At 35.6% G+C, this 19,256-nt stretch overlaps 1 protein-coding gene across 1 annotated transcript in view; it reads right to left on the bottom strand.

Moving 5' to 3' along the window:
- Window positions 1-333: 333 nt before the first annotated feature.
- Window positions 334-19,256, bottom strand: part of LOC137241484 (ADAMTS-like protein 3) — a 127,507-nt gene continuing 108,584 nt past the window's right edge. Inside the window, exons 5-7 of the mRNA XM_067769092.1 lie at window positions 2,367-2,464; window positions 1,742-2,281; window positions 334-1,665 (exon numbers count right to left, since the gene is read on the bottom strand). Coding sequence (XP_067625193.1) covers window positions 2,458-2,464 — 7 coding nt within the window. The 3' untranslated portion in view covers window positions 334-1,665; window positions 1,742-2,281; window positions 2,367-2,457. The remainder of the gene's footprint in view (window positions 1,666-1,741; window positions 2,282-2,366; window positions 2,465-19,256) is intronic.

The following is a 19,256-nucleotide window of genomic DNA, read 5'->3' as shown; positions in this document are numbered from 1 at the left end:
GAAGGATAAGACATGTTTCACACCATGCAGGCACTACTCTTAGGATCTTGTTCTCTTCTCAAAGTTCCTGCACACTAAGCGTTGCGACATGATCAATATTGTGGCTGATGACCGCGTGGCGTGTTGCTGCCACTAGGTGTGAATTGCTCCATAAGAATACATGGAGAGAATATTTTGCGGCGTAGTGTAGAGCAGCTCAGTGTGCCGCCTACCTAAAAAGATAATGGCTCAAATGTACAATAGTCGGTCGTGCTTACTTGATAGCCTTAATTGAATTAGCTGTCATTCGGCTTTTTGCTAAAATAAAAACCCGCTAAAAATTAACAAAAATAGTTTTAAAAATATTTTAATCAGGTATGTATGTTTTGTTTATTCAATTCAAATTAGATAAATTAATTAAATAATACATAATTTTAATTTTTTTTATAACTAAGATGAAAAAATTGTTTTAACTATATCATTTCCTTTCTATTTGTTAAAAATTTATATAAATTACAAATTGATATTTGTATATACTATTAAGGCATTTAACAATTTATATTTGCATTGATTTGTGCTAACTGCCGCCAAGTGCACACACCAAGGGAATTTAAATCGTTTTCCACCTGGTCTTCCAGCGGAGTAGCGGCCGCCTTCTTTCTCTGCTTCCATAGGCGGTTTCCGATAAGCATACTTTCTTGGGCGGAGTCTGTACTTTTATCTCATATACTCCCAGAGCCGCCCCATCTGATGTTGCCACGGTCCATGCTTCTGCACCATATAGGACGTATACGATAAGTGACTTGTAGAGCATGATTTTTGTTTGCGGAGAGAGGAATTTACTTTTCTATTGCCTACCTATGGCAAAGTTTTGCTTGATGACAGCAGGTATTTCGTTTTGTTCCGGTTTTTTTCAGTTCGGAGTAAACAACGCGGTGTAGGAGCCTATAATGTCAATGTCGTCAGCATACGCCAGTAATTGCACGCTTTTATAGACTATTGTTATAGAGCGTTTAAGTTCTGCAGCTAGTATTATTTTCTCCAGCACCAATTATTAATATAAGTTTTTCGGGGAAATTCAGACATAGCGGCAAAGGTTATTCGACGGGTTCTTCCGAGACTTTGCGCATATTGAACATCTAGTCGATGATAGATTTACCAGGTCTGAAGCTGCACTGATAACGTCTAATCAGCCCATTCACGTTGGGCTTCAATCTTTCGCACATTACGTTTGACAGGATCTTATATGTGATATCAAGAAAGCTGATTCAGCGATAGTTGGCGCAGTTTGCAGGATCCCCCTTCTAGTGAACTGGGCTAAGAAAATTTAGATTCTAATCGTCAGACATGCACTGTTCGGCCATATTTTGCATATAAGTTGGTGCATGTGCTTTACCAACTCCTCGTCGCACTATTTGAATAGCTCCGCAGGTCGTCGTGTGGGGGAACATTTATTCCATCGTCATCGATCGCGGGCTCGGGGTTGTCATCTTCCCTTGGCGTTTCATTGCTCTTTCCATTAAGTTGCACAGATAAGTGTTTCCTCCATAATATAAGCAGACTTCGGACATCGGTTACCAGGTCCTCGTTTTCTTTTTTAAAGCAGTTTGACCCGGGCTCAAAACCTTGTAACTGTCGCCGCATTTTTTTGGTAGAATTTCATTACGTCTGAGGTCAAGGTATTCGCTGTTGGAAAAATAGGAAAAAAATAAATATAGTATAATCGTAAGCTACTAGAAGATCAGCAATCATATAAACTCACTGCTGGGATATTTGTTCTTCAAGTATAGATTGATTACGTTGATATGAAAGTACTGCCCACAACAGCTGCTAGCAATTTTGACCCGCTATTTGTGCCGCCAAGACAAGCGAACGTCTCTAAATCCATCACAAAGAATAAAACACTCCTTTTTCTGGAGCGCAATTCCAGATCGATGAGATCAAGCGTCCATTCAAATACATACTGATTCATTGCATATTTTTAGGCACGCTAATTTTGAAATAATTACACTTGTAGGATTATCAAACGAAATGCCATCTACACGCTATGTTGTGGCATTACTCGAACTGCCTAGAAATACTTCTGCAAGAGCTAACACTTTTCCTTGCGATATCATTCGCTTCCAGTATTTCACCTTATTTAAGGATTTGATAGTACCTAATTCGGTGCCCGTTGCTGGCGGTATTAGCTTCTGTGTTGACTATAAAACTGGCAGCAGCGCTACTATTGTCATTTATTTCTGCTTGGAGAGAGCTTATAGTATTCACCTTGTCACATATCGGTAGTGAGAAAGACGATGCTCTGTGTGTGAAATACAAGAAAGAGTTAAGTTTAAAATAAATTTTGTTGAAAATAGTTTGCTAGCTTATTTTAAAAATCAACTTACCGGAAGCGTTTTAATCAGCTGCTAATACAAAAATTCAACGAAAGTGAGACCATTTCATTAATGCGCTAACATCTTGACCGTCTGTAGCATTTCACTGACTGGAATTGTAATAAAAAGAAAAACAAAAAATTATTGGTAAACTTTGTTAATCTAACAGAACGAAACTAAAATAACTTAAGTTTTAGAAAATTCCTAATGGGAAATCTATAACGGTACAAAATTAATTGCATATTTTTAGGCGAATTGCAACATATGTCAAAAATGTGTTAGTTTTGGGACGGGATGTCAAAACTATTGAGTACTTTATAAATAAGCAGGCAAAAGAAAAGTAAGTGATAAGCTTCACATTAAAAGAGCGAGTTCCGTTTCGGTAGCTTAAACAGCCATCATCATCATTAATTGGCGCTTAACCATTTAAGCGATTTCGGCTTCACGCCAGCTAACCCTGTATCGTAATAACTGACGTCAATTACGATCCCTTACGGAAGTCAAGTCTTCCTCCACCCGGTATCCCCAAAACAGTGTAGAACCCCTATTCCTTTGCTTCCAAACTGCATAGTCGACTGAAATACTTTATTGGCCGAAGAAACTTCGTCCATTCGAATAATATGACCCCCGAGGCCTTTGGACACTTATTCGCTGCACTATCTTCACATTTCCGTAAAGCTCTAACAGTCCATCATTATATCGCCTTGGATACTCGCTGTTGGCATCACGGACAGGGCCGTAAATCTTACGGAGAATTTTTCTCTCGAACACCCCAAGAGCCTTCTCATCTTCTCTCGACACCTTCCATGATTACGCGCCATAAATCAGAACAGGCATGATAAAGTACTTTTAGAGCGTGATTTTTGTAGGTCGAAATGCCTACTCAGTTCAAAGCAGCACTTGTTGGCAAGAGTTAATGTCCGTTTGATTTCTAAGCTGACATTGTTTTCGTCATTAATGCTGGTTCCCAGATAGATGAAGCCCTTTACAGTCTCGAATTTATATCCATCAACTGTGACATGGCAAGGCGCGAATGCGGCGAAAATTTCTTGGATGACAGCAGGTACTTTGTCTTGTCTACATTTCCCGCAAGACCCACTTTTTGACCTTTTTAACTAAGCCGTAGCAGCCAGTCCTCGCAACACTACTGTTTAACATAAATGTTTTCTGCTCAGAACCAACAAGATATATGGATAATGTAGCACGAAGCAGACATCTGACAATCCTAGTCAGTGGGACGAATCCTGAAATTTTGCTGATAATTAAAAAGCAGGGATACTTGTGTATGATGTGTTCTGCAGGAGCTTGTTGGCATACGAAAATTTAGGCTGCGCGGTCACTGCAGAGGTTTTGAAGTTAGTGATTGAGATGTCATCCAAACCGAAAGCTCTTATTGAGTTTAGTATAATATTGCATGGCTAAGAAATACTTAAAGGGCAGTGACCGGTGAATCTCTGAACTCACTCTAGATTGAATCCAGTTATTTTATAATCAAAATCATCTCGGTACCACTTATTACTGTTATATGGATCTGTTGGCGCCCGAGCAGGCACATGCGAGTCGAATAAGACTCTAGGTACGGACTTTAGATTTGCTTCGGTAGGTTGCTGTCTACTGATTGGCAGATGGGTTTCCGATCAAATGAAATAGCCTTTGGCGACTACTTTTCAAATCTCGTTATCTAGTAGATGAATATTGAGAGTATCTACTCTATAGTTCTTCAATAGAACGTAAAGCCTGCATCTTGTGCAACTAAATCTTTCATATAGTATCTTAATTCTACTGATCGATTCTCTTTGTAGATAAGACAACTGGCAAAGTGCCTTCGAGCCTAGCTCTTAAGAGCACTTTTGTTTTTTTTTACTACATATCCAAACACAAATTTATTAACATGACGTCTATGTCATGCACAATTCATTCTATGTCATCCATTCCACACTTTAGTAGTTTAATAGTGCCATCAGAAGCCAAATCAAGCTTAGTCTATCAACTCCCATTTCACTTCCAGTTTCATCACTGAATCAAATCGCCACCAGCAGATAAGTACTACACGACTTTCTGATTTCTCATGGGCCCAATAATACACCAACAGCAAACCAGCCAGTCAGACAGTATACTGGGATCCAAATGCATGAACTGTCATGGTCAAAAATACCGTAAGGAATACAAGCTGAGCTTAGTACACACACTATCATTTATAAAAAATAATAATAATAAAATAATCCGGAAGTTATTCTGAAAATCATCGCAAAACAATCGCGAAATGATTCAGAAACGACTTCAAAATGTTTCTAAGATCAACCTGAAAATTATCCCGAAATGGTTCAAAACTTATTCCTAAATAGAGCCATAATGGTCCAGAAATAGCCCAAAAACTAAAAGTAGAAAGTTTTGAAAAGATCCGCAGATAAAATCGACGTAATGTTGAAATGGTCGCGGAATTATGCCGAAATCATCCCTAATCAATTGGGATTGCATATCAAAAATATATTAGCGAATATTAGCATCATTATGCTGTTAGTAAATAATCACAAATAATCAACAGCACGCAGTCACACTTATGTACAATTACACATCAAAGCAAGCAGCACACTTATGTACAAGGCAACGAAGAATATTCCATAAACATAACCATCAGCTTGAAGCAGAGAGATTATGTAGCCGGCAGCTGAGAGCAGAAGTTGTTATTCACACATATACACGCATTTGGCTAGAAGAAAAACATAAACTACAGATATACATGTATGTAGCTAAATAACCAAGCATGAGATACAACATTCTAGAAGACATGTGTGTGAAACTTAGACTGAGACCTTAGGAGTAATATGCGCAAGCTGAGGAATAACTAATCATACCAAAGTTCATGAAACTTAAAACTGTTCGGTTCCCATCATTGATCAACTTTCTTTGGAACGACCCATTATTTTCAAACATTTTACACATTCATACAAATGATTCCATTTGTGTATATGTTTAATGCATCTCTATAACTCAGTTTCTTCACAGTTTGCGTTTAATCAGCTCAGCTTCAGTAATATAATTTCACACAAGTGATTTTATTGTTACTAATTTAATTCAATTTATGCAGGCAAAGATTCAGAGCTAAGGCTCCTTGGTGTGTGTGCTTGTGTGTGTTTGATATGAATTTTCAATTATCAATTTCTATTGTATGAGCTCTTTTATATCGATTGTTGTTTATCTTTCAGCATAGATTTAACTTCTTTGATAAATGTGGTCAGCTTTGTTGTTGGCGCCTTTTATTGGTTATTCTCATGATTCGTGCTAATTTCGATTTCTATTTAATCGTATTTCTTTAAACAAAACTTTCCACATCGCTAGGAAATTCGGTTTGCAATAGATGGCGATGATAAGCTACCTGCTCCTGTGCTAATTCATTCAGGGCCGGAGAAAAGATGTCGATATGTTATCAAAAGTTATCGATTTTTCACCGAAAAGTTATCGATTTTTCATCGGCGAACCATCGTTTTGTTATCGAAACTTTATCGATTTTTCATCGGAGTGTTACCAAATTATTATTGGTTTGTTAACAAAATGTTATCAATTTTTTATAGAAAATCGATGAACTTGCTATCAAAATGTATCGATTTGTTCTCGGCGTAATATCGACTACTTATCGGAGTGTTCCCAATCTTATCGATATCAATAAGAAGCCGATGATGAGTCGGCGATAATAAGTCGATAGTAAAGCGATAACTCGATTATAGTAATTTGATATCAATAATAAGCCGATAACAACACATTACTTTGTTGTTACCGATAAGAATCCGATGGTGCTCTTATCAAAAATCTCGAAATAATTTAGTACTGGGAAAGTTACGATTGTTGCGGTTTAACTTCAACTCATGAGGTTACACATCACGATAACTTGGTACCCAACCCCTTTTTTTCTAATATTTGTGCTTCTCATCGCAAGCGCAAGCGACACCGAAACAATGCAAAATCGAAACCGGACCAATCGGTTCCAATCCTTTATGTAGACCATTCATTATACCTTAATGTATTTATTTACGGGTGTAAATGAAAAAAAAAAAATTTTATAAAAAAAAAAAAAATTACTTTCCGCTTAATACAACCATGTAATGAATGCTTGATAAGTCAACGATGTGCAAACATAATGTCGGTGCTGACATTGTCATGTGTTGCAAGCGGCTAACTAAACAACAACCCTACCAGCAGCCGCTAAAAACTGGTGGCCACAAAAATATGTTGCAGGAATAAATATATGTATATATGCAAGCATGTCTCTGTGTGTAAGTATGCGGGCGCATTAACGTGTTGTCTGCGGTTGCGAGCGGTCGTCCAAAATTTATCAAATAACCACATTATATAGTGGCGAGAGAGAGAGAAAAAAAAAACGGAAAATAGATTAACTCTTTTGGAGAATCAATGGCAATGGATAATTACACATTTCATGAAATCGGATGGCATGTAACTAAATATGAAAATGTATTTACCGGTTTTACACATTTTTTTTAGACTTGTGTGTGTTTTTACATTGCACCACACCATTTAAGGATAACTGTATTACGTTAATTGAATGCAAATATAAAGCTATGCCTTTAAATAGCTACTTAATTCGATTTTCGATTGTTGAGTGTATGTGGATTATAATTGAGATTTAATGCAAATTTGATAAAAGTATTCTAAATAAATAGAGAGGTGGCGCCAATAACAATGAGTTGTAACAACTATTACCTGAATTTTCAGAATTTAGCTTTCACGCATACATATAAACCGATTGCTAAACACAGGGAAGAAATTTTTGTATTGAAACTATTTTCAAGCTAAACTTTTTTCGTATTAAATTAAACTCTTTTCACGACAAATCAAACTTTTTTCATATTAATAAAGCTTTTTTCATATCAAATGAAATAGTTTTCAAATCAAAATAAAAATTCTTTCAAGAGAAATTAAACTTTTTCTCAGACAAATGAAACTTTTTTCTGGACAAATGAAACTTTTTACAAGTCAAAATGAAACTTTTCAAATCAAATGAAGTGTTCCAAATTAAACTTTTTTAAGTCTAACGAAACTTTTCTCAAATCAAAGAAACTGGTTTCGGAACTTTTTTCATATAAAACGAAGCTTTTTTCATATCAAATGAAACTTTTTTCATATTTAATAAAACTTGTTTAATTCAAATGAAATCTTTTTAATATCAAATAAAATCTTTTTCAAATCTAATGAAGTTTTTTTCAAGAGAAATAAAACTTTTTTCAAGTCACAAGTAAAACTAAACTTTTTTCAAGTAAAATTAAACTTTTTTCAAGTAAAATGAAACGGTTGACAAATCAAAGAATAAAACTCTTTCATATCAAACAAAGCTTTCTTCATACCAAATAAAACTTTTTCTTATCAACTCAAATTTTTTTCATATCGAATGAAACTTCTTTCATATTAAATAAAACTTTAATATCAAATGGAATCTTTTTTAAAATCAAATAAAATCTTTTTCATATCAAATGAAACGTTTTCAAGAGAAATTAAACTTTTTTCAAGTGTAATGAAACTTTTTTTTTAAGTAAAATGAAGTTTTTTACCAATAAAAGAAACTTTTTTTATATCAAATGAAACTTTTTTCAAATCAAATGCAGCTTTTTTAACTGTGATTAATTTTGATGTAAACACTTTTTAACAAATTTCTTAAGACTTTTCTTCTTGGGATAACTTTGGAACGATCTCGATATCATTTCACGGTTACCTCCGCACCATTTCGGAATTGTCTGATTATACTACTGGAAATGATCGCTGAACTGTCACAAAAGAATACCTAAGTAGTCCAAAAGTACCTAGGAAACAATTCTCAAATGATGTCCATTGTCAATTGAAAATGATCAAAGTCTCAAAAGTAACATTCTAAAAAAAAAAGTTATTTCGTCTAAAAGAGCCTCAAGTGATCACTAAGGAATCCATAATTTGTCAGCAACGAGCGCTGGAATTTTAGGCTGCCCCCTATGAAGGATGCGGTGGATGCGATACTATACAATCTTCTTTTCTTTACACTGCCAGAAGGTGTATCAAAATGTTCTTTGCAACGATAAGTACAAACGTTTTTGGAAACCTCACATTCCTTTGACTTGTGATGCCTGTTTATAGCCTGGTATAACAACTGAAGAAGTAGCCCATGGGCAAAAAGCCTTTATGTATGACTGACCGACTATTTGGATTGTGCGAATAAGCGGTACCGGCTGAATGTTGTAGCTTACACTGGCAGACTTGTTGTCCATTAAAGCTGAAGCAGCCACAAGGCATTCTATGACCTTAATAGTTCTGAATGCAAGAATTTGTGGGTATGTGCATACAAACATTGTTGGAGTAGTATAAATGCTCGACTGAGAGTTTATAAAGTAGGGATGGGACTTCAAATATGTATGTATGTATGCATGCATATGCATGCTAGGGATGTAAGAGGTTGTATAATTTTATATAACATTAAATCGTACTTATTATTGTAATCAAAATACCTTGAACACATTAAGTCTATGTGAGGTCTATATTGACCGGCCAGTTCAACAGATAGAAGTCAAACGGTGTGATGTGTTGGTAACGTGCTCTGCTTACCACACCGAAGGTTCCGGCCACAGCAATATCAAGAACTTTGAAAAATATTGGCGTCCTCCCTCGGCTAACACTCCCAGTGTATTTCTACAATGAACAACATCTCAGTGAAAAGTCATATGCATTGCAGCTACCAATTGTAAGAAAAATTAAAGAGAAGCACAACGCGATTTGGATGAAAAGCTCGACGTAAATGTCTATGTAGGTATGTCGCGCCAAGTAGTTATTTCTATTTCTTTTATTAATTTTAAGTATAAGCTAGATGTGTCCCTGCTCGGTCACCTTTAAAGGAAGTTTTCAGTACGACATTTTTCTTTACTCATATTGTAAAAACCTGGTGTATTACTTGAATCGTTTGAAACACAAAAATGAAAGTCACTATTTGCTAGAAGCAGAAAAATGATTTGAGAGCTTTAACCTGCTAGTGTAATCGGTATCAGCAGCACTAGTACGTGCCTCAAAATGAGCAAACAGGATCAACTACTTATCATATATAAAAACAAAACTTAGTAGGAGTGTTGAGCAAAAAATCACGTGGCCATTTTTACACAGTGATTGTGAAATCACTTATATTCACAGTTATTGAAATTGAGTAGTCGTTACGCGAGATCCGAATTTGTTTCATAAGCATGTTGCTAATGTTTTCTCAGATGATACAAACGTATTTACATCAATCGCCGCGAGAGGCCGCGCAGACTGTAAAGTCGACTGGCAAATCATGAGACGTACTCTTTGGCTTCTATAAAGATGAACGAAGGTGAGACAGAGACAGATTTAATTTTACCAAATGCATGAGTTCTTTATTAAAACGAAAAAGAAGCGAACTATGACAATTTTAGTTTACTTTTACCTGAGTCAATTACAAATATGAAAGCCTAAAACAGTGATTCAAATCACCGGTACTAATCACTGCGATTTGAGAATCATAGTAGCATATTTCGTAGCGACTGTAAAATCACAGTTGTGATCAACACTACTTAGTAAGTAGTTTGCATCTCATTGCATATCTCTCTGTACACACACACATATGCACTTATGTACGTACATATATACGTAGACACTTTAGAATGCATATACACAATTGTTTGTTTACATGTGGTTTTTAAGTGGCCACGCGCCACAAATAACTCCCCCGCGTACTTGAAAATGTAAATGCATATGTAAATAAAGTTTCATATGAAAATATTTTATAAAGCTAGTAGATATGTAAATCCTTTTGGCAATTTCTTAATTGACACACATTTCGTTCACACAGGCGCGCACTTTCGTTACTTAATTTGTAGTTTCGAAACTTCTATAAAAATAAAGCTATTAGTTTATGTAGGTATGTTTATATATGTATATTTATTTCACATTAATCAATTGAAGTATCTCGCATTTATTAAGATAAATGTGGATATTATTTCACTTCCAATTAAAATCATCAGCAATTGTTGTTGATTTGCTGCAATTGGGTCATACGCGTTTTTTCCGGCATATCGTTTCTTAAACAGAAGATTACGCAGCGATCAAACTGAAAAAATCTTAGCAGAAACCAGTACTTATGTTATAAAATAGCTCCGTCCTCTTGGTAAAAACTGTTTGCTTTGGTATAATTTCGAAAACATTTGGCGACTGTTTTCAGGTTTATATTTAGGATAGTTTCAGAAAAGATTCCAGTCAATTTCTATATCGCTTCTGCATTGTTTCGGGATCGTATCCATATCAATACTATTCCGGGAAAATTTCGAAATTATGTTCGGTATTCAAAATTGCAGCACTTTTTAGGAATCATCTGCGCATTATATTGGTGATCATTTCGGGATATCTTTTCGATAATTATAAAACTGTTTTGGTATAATTTCAGAAATACATTTGTTTGTTATTTTGGTAACCTTGACATTCGACATATGAGCTTTGTTAACATAGCATAAATTTTGAAGTGGTTGACGTCGGCATGAATTCTGGATCTTTTTTGAATAATTCAAGACTGTTTTGAACCCATTCTGGAGGCATTTGGCAATTATTCTTAGCTATATACATATAAGAAATATATTGAGAATAGCTTCATGCCAACTTCTGTATTAATTCGTGATTGCTGCGGGATTTTATTAAGATAATTCCAATACTTTTTCCGAATGAACTCGGCACTATTTAAGTTAAGATAACGATTTTTTTGAATTCTTTACATTCAGCAAATGCAGGAACAGACCGAATGATGGACTTCTCAAAAGCTAAGTCTGTATAATTATGGAAAACAATGTTATATCCTAACTCTTTAGGAATATTAAACATTTTCCAATGGAAGCAGCATGACAGTTAGTGGAGCTTAAAATATGGAATTACGTTGTAAATCCAGACAACTTACAACATTGTTCCACTAACTACGAGTACGGGACGCAGGTTTACGTCCGAAAGTTGATGGAAATTGAGAAATTGCATGGTCAAATGCTACTAGATAGTGATTTTACGCGAAGTCGGGTTTATGGGAATTTGGAATCTAATTACAAAAAAAAAAAAAAAAAATGGCGATTACAACGCTTTTCGTGTCAGCAATTCAATTGTTCCCTTAGCGCATTTAAACTGGTGAATACTGATCCATTACCAGAACCATGCTGTATGATATATTCAGTAATGTCACGAGAAAGCTTGTTAGTCATAATCCACAGTTAGATTTTTTTAGGGTTAATGTCAACATTTTCCTGAAATGTATCTTAAAATAGTTTTGTTAGGTTACTCATACGCCAAGGCGCACCAAATTTTACCACAAACCACAAACAAAAAATTACTTATTGGTTTAATTTTGAAAATTGACATATATATCTATAACATTTTTGTTATATTATTTAAAAAAAATTACGTATAACGTTTCACTTTTAACAATTTTACTACTTTTCTTATACATACTGTAACGAATTTGGGGAAATTCTGATTATTATGCACCTTCTGCTAACATTCGAATCGCTGAACGGTCGAATAAATAACTCCAATATTCAGTATTGCAAAATGGTCTTTATTTAGACTACTTTGGGAATGCTTAACAATTACAATTATACTTCACTAATAGAGTATTTAAATCAAACTGAATCTTATCGCTTGCACCGCGCTGCCTTTATAATCTCAGTTAGTCTCGTTCACCTATTTCTCCTAAGGTCTAGACTTTTCACGAACATGCCTTCTAGAACAGTTGTATCTCATACTTGGTTATTTAGATACATACTTATATATGTGTAGTTTAGGTTTTCCTACTAGCTATATACGTGTGTATGTGTGAGTAACAGCTTCTGCTCTTATCTTCTGACTACATATGTGTATGTGAAATAATCTCTTTGCTTCGATCTGGTTATGTGTGTGTGTGGTTGCTTGCGTAAAGTGTACATGTACGTAAAGTGTACATGTACGTAAAGTGTACATGTACATAAAGTGTACATGTACATGCTTGCTTTTTTGTTGTTGTTGGGATTATTTACTAACATCATAGTGATGCTAATATTCGCCACAATATATATATTCTCCCACTAGGCAATACTGTTTATCTGCATTTATCTTAAATTTCATTGCATTGCATATCTAAAGTAATCTTACTTTAAATATTAAATTTTTCTTAAACTTTTCATAGACATTGCTTTTGAACTTTTTAAAATCAATTTTTGAATTTTATTTAGAAACTTGTTTATTATGCTTACATTCCTATATATGTATGTGTCGGTGAAACACACAATTTTATTATAAATGTTTTAAATGTCATTCGAAATTATCAATGACCCTGTAAAAGTATATGCGTATTGTGTTACAGGATCTACTGTGCACATAAAATACTTCTTAAATAAATTTATATGTGATCGAAGTAAACTGTTATCACATTCTTTCTTTTAATGTAAGAGCGAGGTAAAAGCATTATGCTTTACCGAGCGTGCTACTGTGCGCCACGATGTAAGCTATAAGTGCCGAAAAGGTAAGAAAGGGACAAGTATGTGAATAAAACTTGTCTGAAAAAAACACTCGAATAGAAGAGTGCTTGTGATTTTTCATTAATGTGAAAAGCTTTAAATCGTTCAGACGCACTGTTGTTCGCTGCGCTTTATTTTAACAAAAGAAAAGAAAAAAAAAATAACTTCAATCCTTTCGAGCTATGGAAAACGTTACCAAAGATGGTGATTCGGGCCAAGGGACTACGGCTGGCGAATTTTATAATGTCAATTGTAATCCTGACCCGACATCTGGTGAAATTCAAAATGGCGTTTGCGATCCCGTTCCGACATCAGAAGTGGGATGGACTCCCCCATCCTCTATGAGCGCAAATAACGAGCAGCTGCGCCAAATTCTGGAGATGCAGAATCGACAATTCATTGAACTTTTTAAAACAATGAATCCTACAAAATCTTCAAGAAAAGAGCATGTTAAAAAAAAAAAAAAAATGTAAGGCGCGATAACCTCCGAAGAGATCTAAGGCCGAGCTTCTCTTCCAATTTGCGTCGTGCTCCTCTTGATTTTCCCTACAAATTGGCCGGACGGGACCTACATGTTTTATGCCGACTCCGAACGGCATCTGCAAGGCAGATGAGTTTTCACTGAGAGCTTTTCATGGCATAAATACAGCCGGAGCGCTTGCCAAACACTGCCGAGGGGCGACCCCGCTTAGAAAAATTAATTGAAAAACCTTATTTCTAAAATTTTGATTTTGCTTTGCCCGGGAGTTGAACCCAGGGCATACGGTGTGATAGGCGGAGCACGCTACCATCACACCACGGTGGCCGCCGAAAAGAGCATGTTACTTTGCCGAAATTTAACCCTGATATTATGGGTGTAGATGCTATATCTTGGTGTTCGACTGTGGACGTAATAATGGCAGACAATCCGTTGGAAGGCAGTGCGCTTATTATTGCCCTCAGTAAATCGTTCGAGGGATGCGCGGCGCAATGGTTGTCTCAAGTAAGCTTTGCGGGTATTACTTGGCAGCAGTTTAGGGATTTGTTTGTACAACGCTTTGAAGGTATAGAGACTTCAGCAGCTACACTCATGAATATACTAAATGGGAGGCCAAATGACAATGAGTGCATTTCGGTGTATGCAACTCGGCTAGTAACCTCACTTATGCATAACTATAGAAGAAAAAGCTATCGCCGTGGTTCTTGCACATTCAGCTCGTTTCGATAACAATTTACAACGTTTATTATTTAAAACAAACATTAAAACCCGTAATGAGCTTCAACAAGAGCTTAGAGCATTCTCGTTTGGCAAAAGAAAGTTTGCTTTTGAAAATCAGCCTGAACTGAAGAAGCACAAACCATCACCATACTTAAAATGTAATTTTTGTGGAAAAGTGGGCCACAAAATCGCTGATTGTCGACTAAAGAAAGGCAACATTAAATCATCAATCAAAGCAAATCAATTTTCCGGTAACACAGCTGGTGAAAAAGGTCGATCACTCATTTGTTTCAAGTGTGGAGAAGCTGGACATTACGCATCAAAGTGCGCCAAAAGCAACAATCAGTCAGCAAACAACAGCAAATTCGGGGTTGAAAAAAGAGTGGATGTATGCGAAGTAATTGAACCAAAGGGAGTACTTAGTCAATCTGGTGAGTTATATCAATTCTACTTTGATTCTGGGGCTGAATGTTCGCTACTCAAAGAATCGGTGTCAGACAAATTTTCGGGTAAACGTTTAAATAATACTGTATTTTTAAGGGGTATCGGAAATACTTCTATATGTAGTAATTTACAAATTTTATCAAGTGTTAAGATATGCAGTTATTCTCTTGAAATTTTGTTTCATGTTGTATTAGATAAATATTTAAAACACGATGTTATGATTGGCCGTGAAATTCTGGCTCAGAATTTCAGCGCTATTATTACGGCAAACAAGTTTGAAATTTTTAAAGAAAAGATGGCAAATATATGCTCTAATAGCTCATTTTCTCTAAATACCGATGTGGCGGATAATGATAAAAGTAGGTTGATGACATTGTTGAATAAATATTCAGTTTTTTTTATAGAAGGTATTCCTCGAACTCGAGTTACCACTGGTCAATTAGAGATACGGTTAGTTGATCAAAATAAAACAGTGCAGAGGCGACCTTATAGGTTAAGTTGCGAAGAAAAAGAAATTGTTAGAAATAGAATATCAGAGTTGTTGGAACATAATATTATACGCTCTAGTAGTTCTCCATTTGCTAGTCCAATGTTACTTGTGAAGAAGAAGAATGGGTCAGGTCGCCTTTGTGTTGACTACCGTGAATTGAACTCGAACACAGTTTCTGATAGGTATACATTACCACTTATATCCGACCAAATTGCTAGGTTACGTGGAGCAAATTATTTTACTAGTTTGGATATGGCAAGCGGATTTCACCAAATACCTGTTCATCCAAACTCAATTGAACTCACTGCTTTTGTCACGCCAGAGGGGCAGTATGAGTATTTGACAATGCCTTTTGGACTCAAAAATGCTCCATCAGTGTTTCAAAGAGCTGTAATGAAAGCATTGGGAGAACTTGCATACTCGTATGTAGTAGTGTGTATGGATGACATTATGATAGTCTCATCAACTAAAGAAGAAGCTTTTGAAAGGTTAGAGGTGGTGTTGGGTATTTTGACAGAAGCTGGGTTTTCGTTTAATGTCACCAAATGTTCTTTTCTAAAATCGAGTGTTGAATATTTAGGATATTAAATAAAGCCGGAATAATTCAACCCAACCCTCGCAAAATTCAAGCTTTAACAGCTCTACCACCACCCCAGTCGGTTCACCAATTAAGACAGTTTTTAGGGTTAGATTCGTATTTTCGGCAGTTTGTAGCTAAATTTTCACAAATAACGAAGCTGTTATACTTCCTTGTCTCTAACAAAAACAATTTTAACTGGAAACCAGAGCATGAACAAATACGACAAAAAATAATTTCATTGTTGACAAATAAGCCAGTGTTAACAATTTTTGATCCGCAATATCCAATAGAATTACATACAGATGCCAGCGCTGATGGATGTGGTGCTATTCTACTGCATAAAATTAACAATAAGCCTCATGTTATCGAATATTTTAGTAAACGGACTTCTCCTGCAGAATCTAGGTATCATTCATACGAGTTAGAAACCTTAGCTGTCGTTAATTCGATTAAACATTTTCGACACTATTTGCAAGGACGCCAATTTGTTGTAGTTACGGATTGTAATTCTCTTAAAGCATCTCGTACTAAAAACGATTTAACGCCAAGAGTCCATCGTTGGTGGGCTTATCTTCAATCCTTTGACTTTGCGGAAAGTATGCAGAAGGTAAACGCATGGTACATGCAGACTTCTTCTCTCGTAATCCACTACCATCTGACAACCCCCCTATTGTAAAAATTCCAGAAAAGCGTGCTAACTTAACAGAAATTTCAAAAGACTGGCTTCTTGCAGAACAACAACGAGATACCGAGGTGGCTTCCATTGTGTGTAAGTTGAAAAATAATGAACTTAACAGAGATGAGGCAAATTCATATGAGCTTCGCGCAGGAACATTATATAGGAAAATACAAAGAAATGGTAAAACAAAATGTTTACCAGTTGTACCAAGACTTTTCAGGTGGTCTGTGATTAACCATGTACATGAATCTATCATGCACTTGGGTCCAGATAAGACCCTTGATAAGGTATATGAATATTATTGGTTCAATAATATGTCTAAATACGTTAGAAAATTTGTTGATAACTGTATAACATGTAAGCTGTCGAAGTCAAATTCAGGCAAAATACAAGCAGAACTGCACCCTATTCCTAAAGTTAGTGTACCATGGCATACCGTGCATATTGACATCACTGGCAAGTAAAGTGGTAAAAACGATCTCAAGGAATATATCATTGTTCAAATTGATGCATTCACTAAATTTGTCCATCTATACCACATTTTAAATATTGACACAGAAAACTGCATTAGGTCTCTCAAAGCAACAATTTCACTTTTTGGTGTGCCTACTCGAATAATTGCTGATCAGGGTAGGTGTTTCGCTAGCAAGGGGTTTCGGGATTTTTGTTCTTCTCAAAATATTAATTTACATTTGATTGCCACCGGTGCTAATCGGGCAACTGGACAGGTAGAACGAGTAATGAGCACTTTGAAGAATATGTTAACCACGGTTGAAACAAGCCAACGCTCCTGGCAAGATGCTCTGGGTGAAATTCAATTACCACTAAATTCCACGGTCAATCGTGTTACTAAGGCTAGTCCATTAGAGTTACTAATAGGAAAAGAGGCACGGCCACATGGATTAATTCCAATTACTACAGAAGAAAATAGAGTAGATATTGATTTATTAAGAGCTGAAGCGTTTAAAAATATACAGAAAAATGCTTGTTATGATAAGAAAAGATTTGATAAAGGTAAAGCAAAAATTGTTAGATATAAAGTAGGTGATTATGTACTTCTTAAAAATGAAGAAAGGCATCAGACGAAGTTAGACCCTAAGTTCCGTGGTCCGTTTTTGGTGGCAGAGGTTTTAGAAGGAGACAGGTACATATTGAAATCACTAAACAGTAAAATATCGTACAAATACTCACATGAACACTTGCGAAAACTTCCTAAAGAAGAAATTGCAAATGAGTTGAACATGAGTGATAATGAAAACGTTGAAAGAGACGTTAATGATGATGAAAACGTTGAAAGAGACGTTAATAGTAATGAAAACGTTGAAACAGACGTTAATGATGGTATAGAAGTGGATGAAGAAGATATTGAAATAGATGTTGTAAATGATTAAAATGTTGAAAAGGGCGTTGTTGTTGATAAAAGCACTAAAAGACTGTTTTAACATATGTATATGAATATCGTTTGAAAGGTTGCATAATATCAATGCAAACCTTCATATCAACTTTATATGATTTGGCTAATTCTGTTCAAACTTTGCTTTAAGTAACACATACACACACACATACTTCAACATGTACTTTGCAAAACTATGTCCAGTTGTTACCTAAATAAAATCAATGCATGCAAAAAGTTCTTGTATAAACATTTCACTTGAACTAGAACTTGTTTGAATTAAGTTTAATGCAACATAATCAGTTATCTAAAAGCTTGCATTCATAGTAATACATAGATGTACGTATGTAGTTTACAATACATGATTTGTAAAAAAATTAAAAGGTAGTTAAACTTGGAAAATAAGCAATATATTTATGACGATTGAAAGCTTTTTAAATAGTTTAATATAAGGAAGTGAAAAAATATGGAATCATTGGTATATAAAATGGTATTTGAAGATATTTAGTATGTGAATGGTTGACGCAAAAAACGTTGTAAACGTAAATTTTCCTAAAAACAACAACACAATATTGAATTAAAAACTTTTATAACAGTGTACCTCGCAGGAGGTGGCTTGGTAACCTCTCCAAGTGTATTTTTGCCATACAAAAATTCTCAGTCAGATTCCCTTGCCTTAGTAGAAGCCACCTGAAAGTGGTATAAAACAAATAGCAGCGACAATTTGAAGGAAAAATTAAAAAGCAGCACAACCCAAATTAGAGGAGAAAGTCGGTCTTGCTCATTGCATGCGCACGTAACCACTTCCTGATGCCCCAGGGAAAAATGTGGAAAAGTGGTGGAGTTTCCAAGTATAAGTATGTAATATTATTTATTTTATATAGACCAGTGTTCTTTAGGACCCACAACTTATAGAACACTTCTGGGTTCTGCACACATGACCGAATGAAATTAACTTCTACTTTTAGAGCCGACTTGTCGTGCTATAAGTCAGTTTCTTGTGCGCTGGAATTCCTATATTTAAGCTGATAACTCTTCTGAATAAAAAAAGATATCATTGAGCCAACATATGTACAAAACGTCTCTTTAAAATAATCAGTAGAAACCGTAACTGCACAAAGCAGAAAACTGATGAAAAAATAGCAGCAGAGCGGCAGTATTGGAGGAAAATTGTGCAGAGAACTAATATTTAAACGAAATACGTGGTAGGATCGAGCACACTGAGAGTTTGACTCCAACCTGACAAAATTTTACCCCTCACCCTCTTCACACCGTACCCGAGGTATTGTTAATTGCTGTTCCAGGTACGCCGAATTTCGAGGGCCGTTAAGAGTTAAGTTTTAGGGAGTAGCTCTTCAAACGACGGAGGGAGTCCTACATTCGGAGAGTCTCGCAATGAGGCTTATAAAATCCCGATCAGTGCATAAGACATTTCCCTTCCAGGAAACTCAAACAAAAAAAAGACTGTTGCAGCACAGAATCAGACAAATAATATTTTTATGAAATCAAGATCTAACCTTATTACTATTCACTTATTTGGTTCACAAACGCATCAGTGTCATCATTATAAACGCGCCACTAAGCGTAACTGAATTACACGAATGAATGTA

This window comes from Eurosta solidaginis, chromosome 2, assembly GCF_040869045.1.
Source record: "Eurosta solidaginis isolate ZX-2024a chromosome 2, ASM4086904v1, whole genome shotgun sequence".
In the NCBI taxonomy this organism is placed as follows: Eukaryota; Metazoa; Arthropoda; class Insecta; order Diptera; family Tephritidae; genus Eurosta; species Eurosta solidaginis.
The sequence above is the reverse complement of the archived record's forward strand: the minus strand, read 5'-3'. Positions and strand labels throughout refer to the sequence as shown.